This window comes from Zonotrichia albicollis, chromosome 10 (assembly GCF_047830755.1).
Source record: "Zonotrichia albicollis isolate bZonAlb1 chromosome 10, bZonAlb1.hap1, whole genome shotgun sequence".
Classification (NCBI taxonomy): domain Eukaryota; kingdom Metazoa; phylum Chordata; class Aves; order Passeriformes; family Passerellidae; genus Zonotrichia; species Zonotrichia albicollis.
Genome location: NC_133828.1, coordinates 20,065,501 through 20,084,009, shown reverse-complemented (window position 1 = coordinate 20,084,009; position 18,509 = coordinate 20,065,501). Strand labels below are relative to the sequence as shown.

Genomic DNA, 18,509 nt, shown 5'->3' with positions numbered 1-18,509 from the left:
TGTTAATAGTCTTATCAGATCAGGACATCTAACTTATTTGTTAACTTCCTTCTAAGAGCTGAAAATTATTCCACTGCTGTCTCCTTACTCCTGTTTGAGTTCTGGTTTTGTTTTTAATGCAGGAAATTGCTGACAAAGATGGAAATAACAAAGTTTTGTCTTTCACCATCCCTTCATTATCTAAACCCTCAATATATCATGAGGTAAGAGAGCTACTATGGTAAATTTGAATTTGATCTATTAGAGGAATGGAAACTGGATCCACAGGCCATTTTAGATGCATCTTCTTGTAGTAAGTTTTCAATGTCTGTAGCTTGCAGCTAGTGTAATAGAATGCTATAGAATTTGTAGAACAGGTATATAAATGTTCAAAAATCTTTGTTGACTGCCTGTTTTTAATAGAGTTAGTTATGTTGTAGTTGCAACTGCTTTTTTTCACCTCTTACGTGTTAGCATAAAAGCAATCTTCCTTCTAACTCTTCCTTAGTTCAGTTAGAACTTGCAGTTGTGTGTTTCTTTCACTAATGTTTCTTGACAAAAGATCTGTGTGATTAGGACAAACTGTACATGAATATGTAAGAATAAAAGTTGAAAATTGCTCTCACCTGCTGTATTACTTCTAAGTGTGTACACTTTATAACAATGAAACTAGGTAATGTTTTTAGCTCCACTGTATTCTGGAGTAATCTCCATTTTTACAGCTCACAGGTGTGTCTTTTGCCTTAGGTAGTTGGGAGCTTTAATGCTTTTGGGGAATTTTTACTTATGACTTCTCCCCCTTCCTTCCTTCCTTCCTTCTCTCACCACCTACTTGTAGCCCTCTACCATTGGATCCATGGCTTTAACTGAAGGAGCACTGAGTCAGCATGATCTTATCAGAGTGGTTTACAGTGATCTTCATCCTCAAAGAGAAACCTTCACAGCACAGAACAGGTAGGTGGATGTACTCTTAATATTAAAGGTGCTTCACTAGGGAGACAAGTCCTGAAACAAAACAAAACTATTTTGTGATCAGTCCTTTCTCAGCATTAAATGCTCGGCAGTAAATCTAGAGAACAGCCTTAGTAGTCTTGAGTATAATTCTCTTTTTCTTTGTTCCATTCTTGTATGTTCTTCTACTAGTTGATTTTGAAGAATAACTTCTCTGTCATTTCTGTGTCTGCAAGGAATATCTTTTGTTTTATGGCTGTCTATTCAATTTTTCCTAGAAGTGTAGCAAAATTCAGCTTTTGATCAGGGGCTGTGACTCTTTTTTCTACTGGAGAAAGGGAATGGAGCTAAGTGGATACACAGAACAGGAGGGAGAGAAATTGCCCCACTGTTTAATGACTGTTAGCTTCACCTGTGTCTAAAGACAGCACTGGGAAAACGGATGAAATAATTTTGAATGCATTGCAGACATTTCCACTTCTAGAACTGTCCAAATGTTATGCTGTATCTCATTTCCTTCATAGTTCCTGCATATGCTAAGGGCTTTCAGGATTTTCAGAAGAATAAATTTAAGTGTTTATAGTGAACCTTTGATAGCCTGTTTCAAGTTAGTGAATTATAATGAAAGAGGATTAAAGGATTTGTGTGTTTACTTCTGACACCCCTTCCTGTAGGGTCCTTTTTGAGCCTGAATTGTTGATTTCTTGTGTTTAATTTCAGTGAAATATTAAGAATATAAACAATGTAAGATTTTGCTTTTCTCTTTTCAGGTTCGAGGTGCTGAGCTTTCTAATGCTGTGTTACAATTCAGCTATTGTCTACATGCCTGCTTCTTCTTACCAGTCACTTTGTACGATGGGTTCCAGGTGAGACACTTGCCTTTGAAGTAGTCTTCAGGGTCATGTAGATTTTAAAATATTCATCCAGTAGAAAAAAGTACTTTCTGATGGGGATAGATTGGTTCTTGGTATGCTTCCATCATTTTCACTTGAGTTGTGGCTATGCTAAATTTGCCAAATATGTTTCATTTTCCTGCATCTGAAAATTAGATCTGTTCTTTGAGTAGAGAAGCAAGACAACATTTTATATGCAGGAGACTTCTGTTATTTTGGAGACAGTGCCACAGTTGCTATGTATCAGTGGCCATGTGTTGCTTCTATGATGAAGATTCAGATAGGAAACTGATGAAATGAGGATATAATAAATTATCCTGGTTTTAATGTAGGCAGTATATGGGAAGACAGACCCTTTTTTCAAGAGTCAGAAATATTTCTTACAAGGCAGCTGAGAGCAGTATCAAGACTATAATATGTGTGTTATCTGACTTTAGTTACAAGGTGACTTGCATGCTGTCATTATTCATTAGATGGGAGGTGACATACTTCTCTTCTGTACCACTGAAATGTTTCCCATAGAGAAATTGGTTTCAGTTACTGAATTTTAGGGAGAGTCTCCAGGCTGGTAGTGGAGAACATCTTGTTCTTTAGAAGCTGGTTATGATTTGAGGAAAACAGGTAGAGGAATTATTGGCTACATGGGAGTAACACTGGGCTTTCAGTGAGCCGCATATCAAGGCACTGCTACAAAACTGCAGCATAAGAATGGTCTGTGTTATGTATTTATATTTTAAAATAACTAAAATCTCTGTGATACAAAGACATTTGTATTCTTTGTGGAGTTAATACTTTCCTGTAATGGTGTTGTTTTTAGGCTGTGTGTGAGTGGATTTCCACGGCAGCATGAGAAACGCTGGAAAGAGCACTGTGGTAGAGTGGTGTTAGACCCTGACTTCATGGTGCAGCTGCTCACAGGTGTCTATTATGCCATGTAAGTGGACAGGATCTTCTTACTTGAGGAGAAAGGTCTGCTTTTACATGAATTAAAATATAAGTGCCAATTGGTTTATAATTGAAACAAAATTTAGATTCATAGCACAAGTTTGTAATCAATTAGTATATTTCCCATTACTTGCTTATTCAGCCAACAGATTAGAAAATACTTTTGTCAGCACTGAATTAGGTGATGAAAGGCCAGCAGTAGGTGCTGAAGAGAGTTAGGCTTCTGGTTTCAGTTTTTTCCATCTTGCCAGTACTACAGATACCTTCTATTCACAAGCATAATGAGCTTGGATGCCAAGATAAACTGATGAAATGCAGACCTCTTTAATGACAGTAGCATCTGAGGTAGCAAAAATACATTTCTAGAGCAAATTCAGTTCTGCTAAGTAGCATTAGCATTTGCATATTGACCCCATTTTTTTAAAGTTTGTCTTGATTGTGGCTTCAGTTTTGTCTTGTTTGGAGGGAACATGGGGGAGCTTTCTTGTTACACCAAGAAGTTAACAAAATACGCTGTAGTGCTGAAAGAAGTGAATGTACACTGTGGTGCACATACAGTTGATGAATTTTCTGCATAAGCTGAGAAGTGCAAAGCTGAATTGGACAGAAAAAAGAACAAGTTTGTTTTCATAAGATGCAGAAGATAAATGTCTGCCTTTACTTTTTAGATATAATGGTCAGTGGGAGCTTGGCCAGGAGGTATTGGAGGACATAATTTACAGAGCACAGCTTGAACTCTACTCACAGCCCCTGCTGGTAAGAAACAATCCACTGTGATTTATGGGCCTGGTTAAAAGGAGTATGGATGTGTTGCTGAAGTGGGCTGGTAATGAAAGCTTTTGTGCCCATTCACTGCACAATCAAATGCAAGTGATTTGTTAACAGCTGGTGTTTGCAACATGGCTATTTATACCATACTTTTTCTGCTGAGTATTAAGCCAGGGTGTTGGGATCTTCTAGGACTCATTGAGACTGAAAGCTAGGATTTTGCTAATGTATTATAGTTGGCTCAAAATGTTTATGTTGTTTTAACATAAGCTACTGATGAGTGGTTCAAAGAAGCTTAACTGAATAGTTGTATGTTACAGGGCATTGGTTGCAAAAAAGGTGTTTTCTTTGCTTCTAGACCTTCATCAGGCTTGAGAATAAGCTGTGGGTTTTAACTGATAACAAAGTAGAGACAGCAACAGCAGGATGCAGCTGAAAGTGGAAAGGAGCTTCAGTCTCAGAGTCAATGTCAGATTTTGTTTGATAAAAGTCATGCAAATCTTAATCTTTACCATGTTTGGAGGACCAGCAGTAAAATGGAGTAGTTCTGATTGGGGTGGGCTTTCTTCAGTTTTCATCATATTTGCTGTTCCAATAATGAAAAAAGAGACATGGGGAAAGTGGTGAAACTGGGCTGGATGCAGATGGATGTGATTGGGAAGGATGAGAAGGTTGAAAGAGAGAAAGGAGAAATTTTTGTCAGATGTTGGAATGAGAATCAAAAGAAGAGGGAAAATTAAGGAGAATAAAGTACATTAGATTGCTGTCTCAGTTTCTGCATTAGAATGGTGGCTAGAAGCCTTTAGCCCTCCTCTGAACTAACAGCAGTAAAATGTCACTGCTTTTTACAAAACTGACAAAGGAGCGGATTTGCAAAATCTTTTTATGTGGCAATCTGAGGTCACTCTTTTCTGAACTAAATTGCATAAAATTATTCTCCAAAGGTATTAATATTGGCTGTACAATTTATCTACAGGCTTTCTGACACTGCTGCATTTAAAATACCTGCTATCCATTGAATTATTATAATAGTTGGTTTCTTTTGGAACTGACTCATCACTCCATCAGATTGAAAGTTTTAAATTAAATATTGAACCTGCTGAATTGGACCATCCTGTCAGACTACTGCACTTGAAAAGCGTGTAGGAGCATCTGGAAGTTGATGATATGACAATTTTTAGTTTTCATTGTTCATTTTTAATCAGTTTGTCCTTAGAGATTACTTCTAGTTGTAAGAATCTTCTAGAATGTATTTATTTTTTTTCTAAAGCTCTTATTGATTCTCTATCCCATTGTTCGGTGACATCATGATATCACCAATTTTTACCCCTTCCTGGTTGTCAGGTTTTTCCTGCATATGCATGTAGGCCTATTCAGGGAGGCGGGTTTTTTCTAATACTCTAATCATTGTTTGCTTCCTGTCTTGTTTTACTAACATTTTTTTAAAGTATGTTGAAGAAATTGTCCATTTTATTAAAAGAATCACCTGCATGTCTTTTCCCTAATGCTGTATATTCAAGCAATTTGGCATTTTCAAAGATTGGAGCCCTTTGCTCTCCTTGTATTCTTCAGGAGATGTGTATAATTTAGCAGCAGTATAAAATTCTGTATTTTAAACCTAAAACTACTAGTGCCAAATAACTATCATCTGGGAAGCTTCACAGGAAAGTTGCTAAGTTCAGCTTCTGCCTAGGATTTCCTAAGAGCAGCAAATTCTTTGAAGTCTATTTAAAATTAAGGCAAACCCCCACATTAGGATTATTTTTAGATACCTGTTTTCAGGTACTTATTTGTGTAATTATGGGAATACCATCAGGCATCATTAAAATGAGGAACATCATGATCCCTGTGTTTGTTTCTTTGAGAAACATTTTTGACCATTTAGTGGATCCATGCTCTTATTTACTTAGGGTTTTACTGCCTGTAAAAAAAACCCTAAGCTTTTAAAAAAAACCAAGTGGAAAAACAGCATCAGAAAGCTGTGAAATATCTGTAATGTAGAAGTGGTCTTCTATCAATCATTCTTACACAGAGACTGCAGTGGAAAGGGTAGGAATTAACACAAGTGAAAAGCCTTTCCTGGCTTAAGAAAAGTATTTCTGTTAACGAACACTGGGTACCGGTCAAGAAACCTGAGAGTTTCTACAGAGCCAAACTAATCAGCAAGTGTCACAATTAGCAGCACCTTGGACCTGGGGAGCAGACTGGTTCCAGTCAGTCTTTTCCTCTGAACAAAGCGTTCTGCATGCTTTTCAGACAGAAATCCCAGTCTTCAGAGCACAGACACACAGGTTTTCCAAGTCCAGGGCACAGGAACCATGGATCAGCAAGTCCCTATTGTGACAATGTATTTTATTGATGCACTTACTGCTCTTATTGAATGTTCTTTCCTTAGAGCTCCTTTCTGGTAGGCAAGAGTGGATATCTGGCCTGAAACCAACCTTCCTTTGTCATTGATAGCTGCAGACTTGGCTTGCCAAGTCTGAATTGTGCTGTGTGTTTGTTTTCCTGCCTTTCAGGGCTGGATTAGACATCGTGAGCAAGTGTTTTTGCATCCTGAAAGATCGTGGTTTTGAGGGTGTTTTTGTCAGACAAGGACTGTGACTCATTCAGACTGGTTGTTTAGATTGTTTCAAAGATTTACTGGTGCATTGATTTTTATCTCCATATGGTTTTCCTCAGTCCCCAGAAGTACAGTTTGTGCTGCTAGAAAGGGCCAGCTGTTAAAAGGTTCAACAAGCAGAAATGCTCTGTCACGATTCCTGTCATGGTGCAAAAGTCTTTTGCCATGAATTTTTAGATTTTTTTTTTTGGTACACTGACAGGGGTATCTATTCAAAAAAGGTAGCAGCTTTCAGTGAGTAGAAGATTTTGGAAAATCAAGGTGTGTTCATTTTATGGGTTGTGGTTTAGGGGGGATTTTGAAGCTTGAAGTAACACTTTGTGTGCATTAGCTTTGTTACTGTTGAATATCGTACATGCCATAGAGAAACAGTTTGCTTTTCTGGAGCTGGTACACAAGTTCACTTTTTTTAAACAATTTACTTGTAAAGTAAGAGACATTGTGGAAAGTTGTTTTTGTCTTTTTTAAAGTAAACCTCTAATCCCAAAAGCATTTTATGGGAAACTCAAAGAAGCAATTAAAGCATCAAAGTCAAAAGAAGTAACTTGTTCTCCTCAAAGCTGCAAAACATAACTTCTGACTTTGTAATAGGCTATTACACTCATCTTTATTAAACCTATTTTAATAACTTTATGTTCATTGCTTAGGTTGCAATTTTTTTCCTTTAAATAAATCTTGCAAGTACCTGCAGTCTAATCCTCTTGGTTAGGTTCTGTTTGGCTGGTTTTTAGGGAGGAATGGGGAGTGTTATGGGGAAAGGTGTGGTGGAAATCAGCCCTGTCCCCCTGTGCACAAGGCCACTGGCTGTTTGCATTGGCTTGGGCTGTGACTTGGTTTTATTGACACCTTTGTCATAAAACATAAATGGTATTTGCCTTGTCATATTGCAGTCTCTTCTGGAGGGAGACCTTCCTGTATGTGTTGTTAACGTCTGTCACTACAGATGGCAAAGATAGAACAAAATTAATTACCTCAAAAAAATGGAGAAAATTAACTCTGGTTTTGCAAATAGGTTTATGATGAGCTTTTCCATGTAATCAACCTTGAATCCTGGGCATGGGGTCATTGAAGGGAATCTGACATAATTACCAATTCTCACTTGTTCTCCTTTCTGTATCCGGCAGGAGATCCAATATTGCCATTAGTGCAATCAAGGACAGTAGTAGTACAGCATCTTACTTTTGTCTTAGGTTGCAAATGCCATGAAGAATTCGCTGCCTTTTGATGCTCCTGATGCATCACAAGAAGGCCAGAAGGTACTGAAGGTAGAAGTTACTCCAACAGTTCCAAGAATTTCTCGGAGTGCTATTACAACAGCTTCTATCCGTCGTCATCGCTGGAGGAGAGAAGGTGAGCTTTCTCTGCCAGGAGCACATATTGCAACCTACTGTTATCATCATCATCACTGTAATCTGGCTTCTGAGTTTGAATGTTTACAGAACATTGGGGGGGGCTTTTGTTTGTTTGTTTTTAAAAGTGATACTCCATGATAGTATATAATACTTTACATCTTCAGAGCACTGCATGAACATAAGTATTTTGGGTGTTTGTTTTGGTTTTGATTTTGTGATAAACTGTGAGGTAGATGAGGAAATGGAGAAACTGGAAAATGTTTATTAAGACTTCTTTTTTCTCCATATAGCACTGTGTGAAATTGTAGGGATAAAGTGTGGCTTGGAATTTGAGTTCTTTGTTTAATCTGCGCTAAAACTCAACTGCTTCCCGTTGTAAATAGCTCAGGGAATGATTGCTAACATCCAGACCTTAATAGGATTCCAGCTGCCTAAAGCTACTGATGGCAGTGGGAGAGCAACAAACTGAACATCACGCCTGCCATCATATAACCCAGTTTCTTGGGGAGCTCTAAAATAGGTTTGGATAGTTTAGAATTAGTCTTTCCTCAGTGTGTACTTACATCATATGGAAGTGTGCTTGACTGTATGAAGAAAAAAAAAGTAGTGATCTTTACCTTGATGTGATGACATCTTCAGTGTAGGTGTAGCAAAAAACTTGCTTTGAAATCACTTTGTCTGCTTTTAAAGTTTTGTTACTTCATGTATAAAATATTAGTTTAAAAAAGCTGCATAAATCAATGAAGGTAAAAAGGAGAATAACCTAAGAATCAACTGAGAGTAAAAAGTCTAAAAACAGGAATTGCACATTTTCCTGTGGTACATTTCTTTTCCCTTTTATTTTTTATTATTCTTCTTGGTCACGTGCAAGAGGATTTGATGACCTCTTCAGCTGAATCAGGATGTCCAGGACAAGAAGTAGCTGTCTCCTGTTTTCAGGACTCTGCGTCGTGTTTGTCTTCACTTCTATTCAGCCATTCTACTCATTTGCTGGTCTCTGGTCTGCAGTGCAGCCCACCTGTCCCTTTCTGTGGATGTTCTCACCACTTCTAACTCCGCATGGGCAGTGTTTTGTGTTTGTTCCATGTCAGCATAAACTTTCTATTTTCCCTGCCTGGGTTGGAATGCCAAGAAAGGAATAGAAAAGCACTAAAATGTTATATGTTGAATCCCAGATGGCTTTGACTTCTCAATCGAGGCTGACTCAAGCATTCCTGGCTCACCGATCCAACACGGCTGCACAGACCTAGGGATCAAACGTGAGCAAGAGGGGGAGGTGCTGCTGCGCAGGACCCCTGAGCATGGCTTCCCGGAGCCCACCTTGGCAGCAGCCACACCAGAGGGTAGGACAGAGATGAGGAGGCAGAAGTCAGTGAGGCAGTTGCTGGAGGAGGATCCTGGCTCCCTATCCCCAAGCAGAACTTCTTTCCATTCTAGTGTGTGTTTCCGCTATCCCAGGGTGTATTAGCTTTCTTTGCAATACACACATCCCCTATATACCTAACATCAGGTCAGGAACTACCTTTTGTTATCATGTGGGCTGGCCTGGGGCTTGCATCTGTGTGGTGAAACACTGCTTGGCATGGCACAAAAAAAAAAGACAGGGTAATATCCAAGAGCTTTGGGATTGCTTGGAAACTAACTATTACTGAGCATGTTTAATCTGATATTAAGAAGAAAAAATATGCACCAGATGAACATGAATATAGCACTGAAAAGTAGATAGTACAGAATATAAATGGATTTGGCTCCATTTTAGTTAAAATAGTGTCTTGTTAGTCTGCAGTTTTTAAATTTTCAAGAATGAAGTCTCCTGTTGCCATTGAAAGTCAAGCCTGTCTAAAACAGGTATACAATTACTGATGTTTTATTTGTCAGTCATCTTTTCATTGAAATGTCATATATGTACAACTCATTTAGAACTGGCTACTCTACAAGCACCAGAAAAGTGCTTGTGTTTTCAGGAAGAAATGATAAAAACTTTAGAAACAATTACTCTTTCTTTCTCAGTTGTGCTGTCCACACAAATGCTGTAGGGCTTCAGAGGTCTGCTTGGCAGCCAAGAATAGCAGATAGAGTAGGTGGTAGAATTTTATTTAAGTTCATCTGCTTTTGAGGATTTCCTTGATGAAGGACATAGTTTCAAGTACTGAACTTGAATCATGATTTGTCCTCAGAGATGAGAATTAATTTCTTACAGATTTAGCTGAACATATTTTCAAGTACTCTTGTATCTTAAGCCTTCTTCTGTATGTGAACTTTGGTGTTTCCAGCCTCTATAAGGACATTAGTTGATCATGAATAAGATTTATTCGCACATTCAGATATGGGCTACATTTCTTCTTCAGATTTGTTTTTCAGGAAACAATCTAGAGAATTTGGAGACTTAATTGTAGAATCACAGAAGCATTAAACTTAAACAAAGTTGCTATCCAGCAATGAAGAGTAGAAGAGAGTGGCATAAAAATATTTAGTGCAGGTTTTTAATCTACTTGGTGCATTATGAATTTGAGCATGCTCAGTAAATGATCCTGTCTTCTCTTAAACTCACTTTCCACTTGATCTTACTCTGTTTTATAACTCTTTGCATGTGCATGACTTGAAGGATATAGAGAAGTCCTGAGCTGCAGAGAACTTTCTGGGACAGACAGGAAGTGGGAAGAGAAGTTGATAAAGATGATGCATTTTTGTCTTGTTTGAAGCCGTTGATATAATTTGGCATATTATTTGATAAGGCATCATTCCACATTCTCTGCCTCAGTACAAATGGATTGAATACCACTTACTTCTGTAACATTAGCAATATATAATTACATTTTTGATCAAACTGAGTTTTCCAGCTGATAGCATCTGGGAAAATGCCAAGGAAAGGAGTTTGCCTTGATTATCATCATAAAATTGTGGATATATATCCAGGGCTCTGTTTGTTTTCTGATGCTGATTTCACAGAAAGCTTCAACCAGAAAATTCTTTCTTAGAAATACCAGATTGATGTCAAACAGCACAAAGAGAGACTGATCGCTTCTAGTGACTTTTCAGTCTTCAGGTATAGGAAGGATAAACATGCTAAAAGTAATTTTAAAAAGGTGTATAAAACCCCTTCTTCAGATCAGTGTTTTGACCCCCTTAAGTAGAAAAAGACAAGACTTCAGGGATGACTCAGTAATGCAGTGCAAGCTATTCTGCTTCTGGGTGATTGCAGCTGCGGTTTTGTGCATTATTTTGGGTCAGTGGAGAACACTGAGTCTGTATCTAAAGTACTAGTCGTGTATATGTACAAATAGCAAATTATTTGAGGACAGATTTATTCTGATAAGGAACAGTGGGAGTCTTGAATACACACTGTAGTGCAATGGATATGATTTCTGTTGGGTTGCACTGTCACTTTCTCTTTTGGCCTTAAAATAAAGAGCATTTGGAAGGGAGTGGATTTTTAGGGTTTATTTTCTTTTGAAATTGTCTTATTGGTCTATTGGAACATAAACAAAACCAAAAACAAACAAACAAACAAAAAAAAAGAGAGAGAACTTCATTGTTACATCATTCTGTTTTCCTTCCCAGAGTATGTAAGGACTCAAATATTTTTTTATTATTTCTGAGGGCAGTTTTTAGAGGAAAAATAAGATGTATTAGGAAAAGAATGTGTTTGCTGAATTACTTTAATCCCATTGGGAACTTCTGTAGGTATGTGGATCTGACTAGACAGAAACTCTCTTGCATGTTATCTTCTCTATCTTCTTCATTTTGGAGCACTGCTGAGCAGCTTGGGCCTCTGTATAGCTGCAGCATCCAAAAGCTTGCAACAACCCCTCTCAGTCTTATCTTTAAGTCCTATGCACAGAATGCCACTTTTTCAGTGTGACTGCTTCACAGTCCCTGAATAGGACATGTGCTTCAGCATCCTGTTACTCAGCAACGCTTTAACATAAACTTTGAAAACTGATGATGTTCTTGTAATAATAAAAATCTTAGCAGTGTTGTCTGGAGAGAACTTCTTATAAGTTCCACATCTTTATGTTAAATAAGAAGGGCTTGAGAGGGGGCTTCAGCTGCTTCTCTTGCTGCTTGTAACTGAATATGCTTTCATCCAGCTTTGCATGGTTATATAAAGAAACATAAATGTTGGTTAATTGAAAAGGTGGTCTTGCTTTTGGTATGTTCCAGTAATGTCTGACTTTTATCAGTAACTTTGATTGTGTGTGGGAAGGTTGGAGGGGGGAATGTCAGTGTGGATTGTGGATAAAATATATCACTGTCTAGTGTAAGAAAAGACAGGTGTGAGTCAAGGAGAAGAGAAAGGCCTAGTTTTACCAAATAAGGTGGTCAGGAAGTGGGGAAGGGACGTGCATTTTAAATATGGTTAGGGGAAGTTCAAGCAAGTAACGCACCCTTCATTTTAATAATTGCTGTGGGAACCTAAAGACTTTCTTTTTCTAAGGCAAAAGGCTTAACCAAGGAAGAAAGACTGCAGCAACATGAACTATGTTATTTTTCTGCTTCTGGGAGGCCATTGAGTCAAACAGAACTGTTGAAAACTGCAGAATCATCTCTCATTGCATTGTTTTGAGAGAGGCTGAGAGTGGTTTGATTTGGAGATGTCTGAATATCTTTTGTAAGCTGATACATAGCAATGGTAATTCCAGGGCAAAGTTTCCTGAAAAGAAGTAGTAAATGTAGAGCAGAGTAATGAAACCTCCCTGTAAAGTTTTGGGTTTGCATTACCCCTGAGAAATGTGAAATGGGATCAGGTTGTATTCCTGCTACACAGAGGCGGCAACATCAAAAGCTTTCTGTCTGTTCTGTTTGCCACGATGTAAAATGTTCCTTAGCTACCACTCAGCATGAGAGGATGAGCTTCCACTTAAGTGTTAGACTCTCTCAGATACTTGCCACCGTGTTTTTCCCATTTTGCAAAGAATATTTAAATGTCTTTGCTTGGCAGCAAGCTGGGTTCAACAATCGTAACAGAAGAGCACCACAGTGGCTTTAGCTGGGTTGGATCTGTATTTCTCCAAATAATCACACTCTACAGCTTTTACAAAGAAAGGCAAAATTCTTATAGTCTGAGTGACTCCTTTTTTGCTAACATGGTTAAAATTTACGCCTTTTTCTTATTGAAATGAGATACATGGAGCAAAAACTGTTGCTCCATTTTTAGTTTTGAAATTTGAATGCTGCAGTTTTCTACTAAAACAATAATTTCTGAGAACTTGGAGCTTAGAAAAAAGCTGGAATAAGATTAAAAGATAAAAAGTATTTATGTGCAGCCCTAATCATATTATAAGCCTAAAAATAAGGATTTAAGAAATAATATTGTAATGCTTTTATTTTCCTTTTAGATTCCAGTCAAAAGCACAGTTCTATAACATAAAATGTTTCAGAGATTTAATTTCTCTTAATGCAAGGGTTTCCTTTTTTTTTTCTCTGAAAAATGTAGATGTTGAGATAAAAGTAAATATGGTAGAAATACCTGGATGGGATTGCTGTAAATTCAAGGAGGATTGAATTTTGGAGAAGAGAGAACTAGGAATCAGGTTAATCTCCAATAGAAAGTATGGTCACGTTGTTCACAGTACGAGCTACACACAAGAGAAGCCTTCTACCTCTGTTGGAACATTGTGATTGTTGGCGTAGGAAGTGGCCTAATTCTGAAGCTTACTGAGCACTCACCAGAACTTACTCTGACTGAAAAGAGATCCTTAGATCTTGCCTCAAAATAGGATAAAAATAGACTGAAAGGGTGCTGGATTTGTTTTAGTTTGGTTTTTTTTTTAACAGCATGTAGTAGGAGAATGGGTAGTAGTAGTATCTGCAGACCAAGATAAAACAAATTAGCCAAATGGGGCCCAATTCTTGTTTATAGACAAAGTTTGGGACCAATATTCTGACTGATAAAATTATTACAGATGAAAGGCTAATCAAGCTCAGGGAGCACTTACTGTTAGACCCTGTTAAATATGGCAGGAAAATTGGCTGAGAATCCAAAAATAATTAAGCAAGTGGAATCCAAGTGGATTAGCAAATGAGGTTTGTTTTGATGTTCTGTGCACATCTTTGTCTTCATGTAACTTGAATGCATTCTCTGTTTTCTGATTGGTTTGGGGATTTTTTGGTTGCTTCTTTTTTTTCTTAATAGATACTGAAGGTGTAAATGGAAGAGAGGAGTCTGTAAACCTTAATGATGCTGATGAAGGCTTTTCATCAGGAGCTTCCCTCAGCAGCCAGCCAGCTGGGACCAAACCTGTATCCTCTGTATCCCAGAAGAGCAGCTTAAGGAAAACAGCAAGTGGGCGTTCTGCTAAGGAGAAAGAAACCTCTTCTGCAGCAAAATCCAACGAGAGCCCTCGGGATTCAGTAGCTCGAAAGCAGTACACGCACCAATCCTGTGACCTGGATGGAGATATAATTGAGATGACACCTACTAAGAAACACCTCAGCCTGCCTGCTGGGCAGGTAGTGCCAAAAGCCAACAGTTTGGGCCTGATCAGGACCGCCAGTGCTTCCTCCAGTAAATCATTTGACTATGTGAATGGCAGTCAGGCAGGCTCCAGTGTTGGAGCTGGCACAGAGGGTTTTACCAGTCTAGCAGCTGGCAACACCAATCGGTTTTCAACTATCAGCCTACAGGAGGACCGGCTAGGCCAAGCTGGGGAAGGTAAAGATCTCCTTTCCCCAGGAGCTCCCCTAACCAAGCAGTCTCGATCTCCAAGTTTCAATATGCAGCTGATATCCCAGGTGTAACTTTGACTCCCTTCCTTAGTATTCCCTCTTCCCTCTTAATCCCTGGCAAGTTCATCTGTAGGCAGAACATGAACCATCATCCCACAGTGTGAAAATACTGACTGTTGTGATCTCGTTTCATTTGGTTTAGCTATCATACTGTATTACTGAAACAGCAATAATTCTTCCCTCACTTTCATCCTCCTTCCCCCTTGTAAACATGGTTGTGAAGCAGTATATCATGTACTGTATGCCTTTTTCCATGCCTTCCTTTCTCTTTGGGTGATGTGCAATCCATCGTAGGCTGATCAGTCCCATTTCAACACTGTGAGACTGGAGACACCGGCGGAAATGGTGAATGTGATCCCTATGAGATGATGCTTTGGCTTTGTTAAGAAATAGAAACGGGTTTGTTTTCTCGGTCTACAGTACTGCAAAGACTACTGGATCCTGACTTGTCTTTCTCAGAACCAGGAGTGCCTCAGAGATTCTAGTGTGACTTTGGACCTCTCTGAGTCTGTGCAATCAATTCTGGGGAGGGGATTGTCATTGCTGCTCCTGGCTGCCTACAGCACTTTTTTCATTAAATGAGGGTAGTTTTCTCTTGACTGCCCCCAGTCTCTCATCCCAGAAACTTTTGATGTTCAGCAACTGAGACATGCATATTAAGAAGCTGTATTCCCTCGGAGACAGGATTCTAGGTTGATAATGTAGGTTACAATGCACTGCTAATGGCGTTGTAGCCATTTGTAATGTTACATGTCTTCCCCTCCAGGACACAGGGTCATTCTGCATTTAGACTAAAAGTTAGATGCCACCGTGCTGTTAAGGCAATTTGGTTTGTATGTGGGAAGGAGACACTACTTCCCCAGGAAATAATGGCTAGCTCTGCTTCATTTTTGTTGTTGCTGTTTTTGTTGTGAGGTGCTGATCACCGAATTGAAAGGTGTATTCGGGTAAAGAGTATTTCTCAGGCTGCTGTCTTTTGTACCGTGGCTGTTGGGACACCCCCACCCCTTTCAGCTACTTTCTCAATCTCCCAGAATTCAGTGGTGGAGTCATTTGAGGAATCCTATAGTTCAGACAGACCGTACTCTCAAGGTGCTGTCTCAGGGATAGAGACAATATTTTGCTAGGAACACTGAAGTTTCAATGTGAAATGCTTTTCTAGCAATGCCGTTTGTGCAAAGGGGTACTGACAGTCCATTTTTTTTTTCCCCAGAAGGATCACACTTCATTGCCTTGGTATATATAATCTTTTGAGGTTTTTTTAACTCTCCTTTTTTGTGGATTGGCCCTGCTCTAGAAAATGCAGAACTCATACCATTGAACCAGGCCTCGAATGTATATGACTGGTGTGTGGGCACTGGCTGGTACTTATGTTAGAGAACACTGCTTAGAAGCACATTTCTGGTTATTCTGGAGGATGTTTGTCATTCTCTCTCCATCTCTCTGTATCTCTGTTTGGAGTGATAGACAAGGGGAAAGTTCATCCTCTCTGCTCAAGTCCTGTATGATATCCTGGAAGTTTACAAACTGTAAACCTTCAGGAAAGAGTTACAATTTTTATGTGGGCACTTTGTTTCACTGTCACTGTGAAGGATAAATGTAAGCAGTTCCAAACAGGCTGCCTTTGAGTGATACTCTTTAAGATATTCAGAATAATGAATGACGTGGTGTGGTATTGATAGTTGATTTTGGTGGGGATTTTTTTTTAAGCTTTATTTAAAAGAGACTTTTTTTCAAATTGACATTAAAATTCATTAAAATGTTTTAAGATTTTTTTGTGGTTTGATGAGTCACTTTGCTAGCCTAGTCTTCATATCATATATTCATAAAGTGAATTTAGTGGCATCTGATGTAGAAATTCAGGTAAAGAGTAAATAGAGTCATCAGAATGACTATTTAAAAACCTGACAGCTTCTAAATGGAAAATAGTTTTTAAGGACCACCAGTCATGCACAGATGGAACTAAGGCAATGCTGAGATGAAGCTCCAAGGTTTACATTTCTGTAAAAATATCAAAAGCTGTATATGGTTAAAATCTTCGTTATAAAATAAAATTTTCCTAGTGGAGACAATTGGTAAGTCATGACTGGAAGTACCGAGTTTATACTTTGTAGAGACTATCAGAAAGGAAGTTTGCTTAAATATTTGGGAAAGAAAAGGTCAGGAGTGTCAGGCAATTTTCTAAGAATTACTTAAATTTAGTATTTTAAAAGGTAAAGTTGTTCATTAGCAAGGTTCTTTACTTTCTATATTTGTCATTAGATGCATTTCTCCAGAAGTTTTAGGGCACTTAATTGGCATCAGGTCAAATTTTACAACCTTTTTTAAAAGCAGTTTTGTTTCTGTGGGGTCCCACACTACAAAAACTATTTCAGGAAAGTGAGATGGCTTTACTGACTTCAGATAGGGAGGTCAAATGTACATGTGTAAATTCAAATGGTCAAAAACTTCAGTCAAACTACCTTTTAAATTATTTTTACACTTCTCATTTTGATCATGTGCCTTTTTTTCTGGTTTCATTCATTGTGTTTTGGTTTGTTCTTGTGTATATTTACCTACTCCATATCAGACTATTTGAAAAGAGTTCAAATTTATCCCTGTTAAAAAAAATATGGTTTTTTTTCTGCTGATGTGGTACATCTGTGACTTCTCAAAAATTACCCTTTCAGTGCAGTGTTTCAGTTGTGGGAGCTTGTTCTGTTGTTTTTCAGCCAAGTACTGTTGAACATTTACCTTCCCAATGGAGTCATCCCAAGTATCTCCAAGCCAGCTGTAGTAGGAGCCTCTGCAGTGCTGTGTATTGTGTTGGTCATTACTGCTGTGTTTCAAACCACTCTAAGGTGTGGCAATGTCATAGCAAATCTTTATACATTATGTTCAGTGCATTCCAAAGTACTGTGACAGAAATAAAATTAAAAGTGTTTGGGAAATGGGTGGAGGGAATAATCTGCTGGGTTTCTGATTATATATGCTAAATACTAAACAAAGTACAAAACATACTTAAATTTTCTGACACCTGTGACAAATGTTTAGACTTAAATCAAACCTCCTTATCCTAAATGCACTCTGCTGAGTTCTTTTAGAACATTTGGTACTGGAGGCACTAGGTTTAGATTTCTGCACTGTTTGAGTGCAACTGCAACATTATAAAAGGACAAGAAGCAGAAAACTATGATTTTCCCCTCCATATATGTGCAAGCATGCACATACATGGAATTCTTAGGTGAGGAAGGGTAGATTCTGATGTATCCATACACTTCAGTAGGGAAAAATGAAATGTTCCTTGATACACATCACAATATGCTGTCATTTTGCAATATATTTTTTTTTTACTTTATCATTTTAAGAAAATACAAAATGTTGGGATTGTGAACTCTAGCTTGATTATCCTTTTCAGGGATTTATTGTGAGCAGCTTTTTGGTTGAAAGGCATTTGAAAGGTGAACCATATTTTCATTCAGCAGAGAGCAAAGTGATGCAGTAAAAATACCTATTAAAATTATTGTTGCAAAATGACCGTTTCAATTTCTGTATTATCCCTTTAGTTTTCATTTGGAAAATTTTACAAAATACATACTTTGGTATCACTGTCCATTTTAAATGCAGTTTTCTTTGAACACCCTTTCTGATGTGAATTTGAAGTTTTTTAACAGTATACTTCATTCTGTAATGCTGAACATAATGTTGCAGCCAGTAAGCATTAGATCTAGTATTTGTAGTTTGCAAGTGTGTTGGTCTTAAATGCATTCCCAACATACTCCTGTTAGCTTTAACGTAATTAAAGTCATCAATATAGTGAGAAAAAAAAAAAAAAAGATATTTTCTGACAAAGTATTTATTTGCACTACTTATGAATACTGGAGTTTACTGGGACAGGGTTTTTTCTCACCATGTGAGGTTTACTTGTGTGTGAGTAGGTGCATACATTTGTCACGTGCTGACAATCAATTGCCTCAACTGTGTGTATACTGTATGTAAATAGGAACGTATTTTTCAAGATTAAGGGGGAAACCTGCATCTTAGTGCTGGTAAAGCTACTCTGCAGTAAGGTGACCCCAACTCTGCTTTTTGTCTTCAGATACTATGTGGTTTGTTTTACTTCTTTAATGAAGTTTATTAGTGTTCTTGGAAAATTGTAGCTCCAGGGAAATTTTCCTCAATATTTAATGTATAACATGTTCAGAGAACTATATTTTGAAAAATTAATTTTGGAATAGATAATTCTATGCTATGGCTGTATTTTAACCTAAGAGTTTGAACTTGTCCTAT

At 38.0% G+C, this 18,509-nt stretch overlaps 1 protein-coding gene across 5 annotated transcripts in view; it reads left to right on the top strand.

Moving 5' to 3' along the window:
- The window catches only part of HYCC2 (hyccin PI4KA lipid kinase complex subunit 2), a 46,230-nt gene extending 28,121 nt beyond the window's left edge, over window positions 1-18,109 (top strand). For 4 of the 5 annotated variants that reach the window (XM_014265046.3, XM_014265045.3, XM_014265047.3 and 1 more), the window contains 8 exons: window positions 123-203; window positions 818-933; window positions 1,701-1,796; window positions 2,641-2,757; window positions 3,437-3,524; window positions 7,350-7,509; window positions 8,687-8,854; window positions 13,648-18,109. In XM_014265046.3, coding sequence (XP_014120521.1) covers window positions 123-203; window positions 818-933; window positions 1,701-1,796; window positions 2,641-2,757; window positions 3,437-3,524; window positions 7,350-7,509; window positions 8,687-8,854; window positions 13,648-14,252 — 1,431 coding nt within the window. In that variant the 3' untranslated portion in view covers window positions 14,253-18,109. The remainder of the gene's footprint in view (window positions 1-122; window positions 204-817; window positions 934-1,700; window positions 1,797-2,640; window positions 2,758-3,436; window positions 3,525-7,349; window positions 7,510-8,686; window positions 8,855-13,647) is intronic. The other variant, XM_014265048.3, reaches the window with a different exon arrangement.
- Window positions 18,110-18,509: the final 400 nt, after the last annotated feature.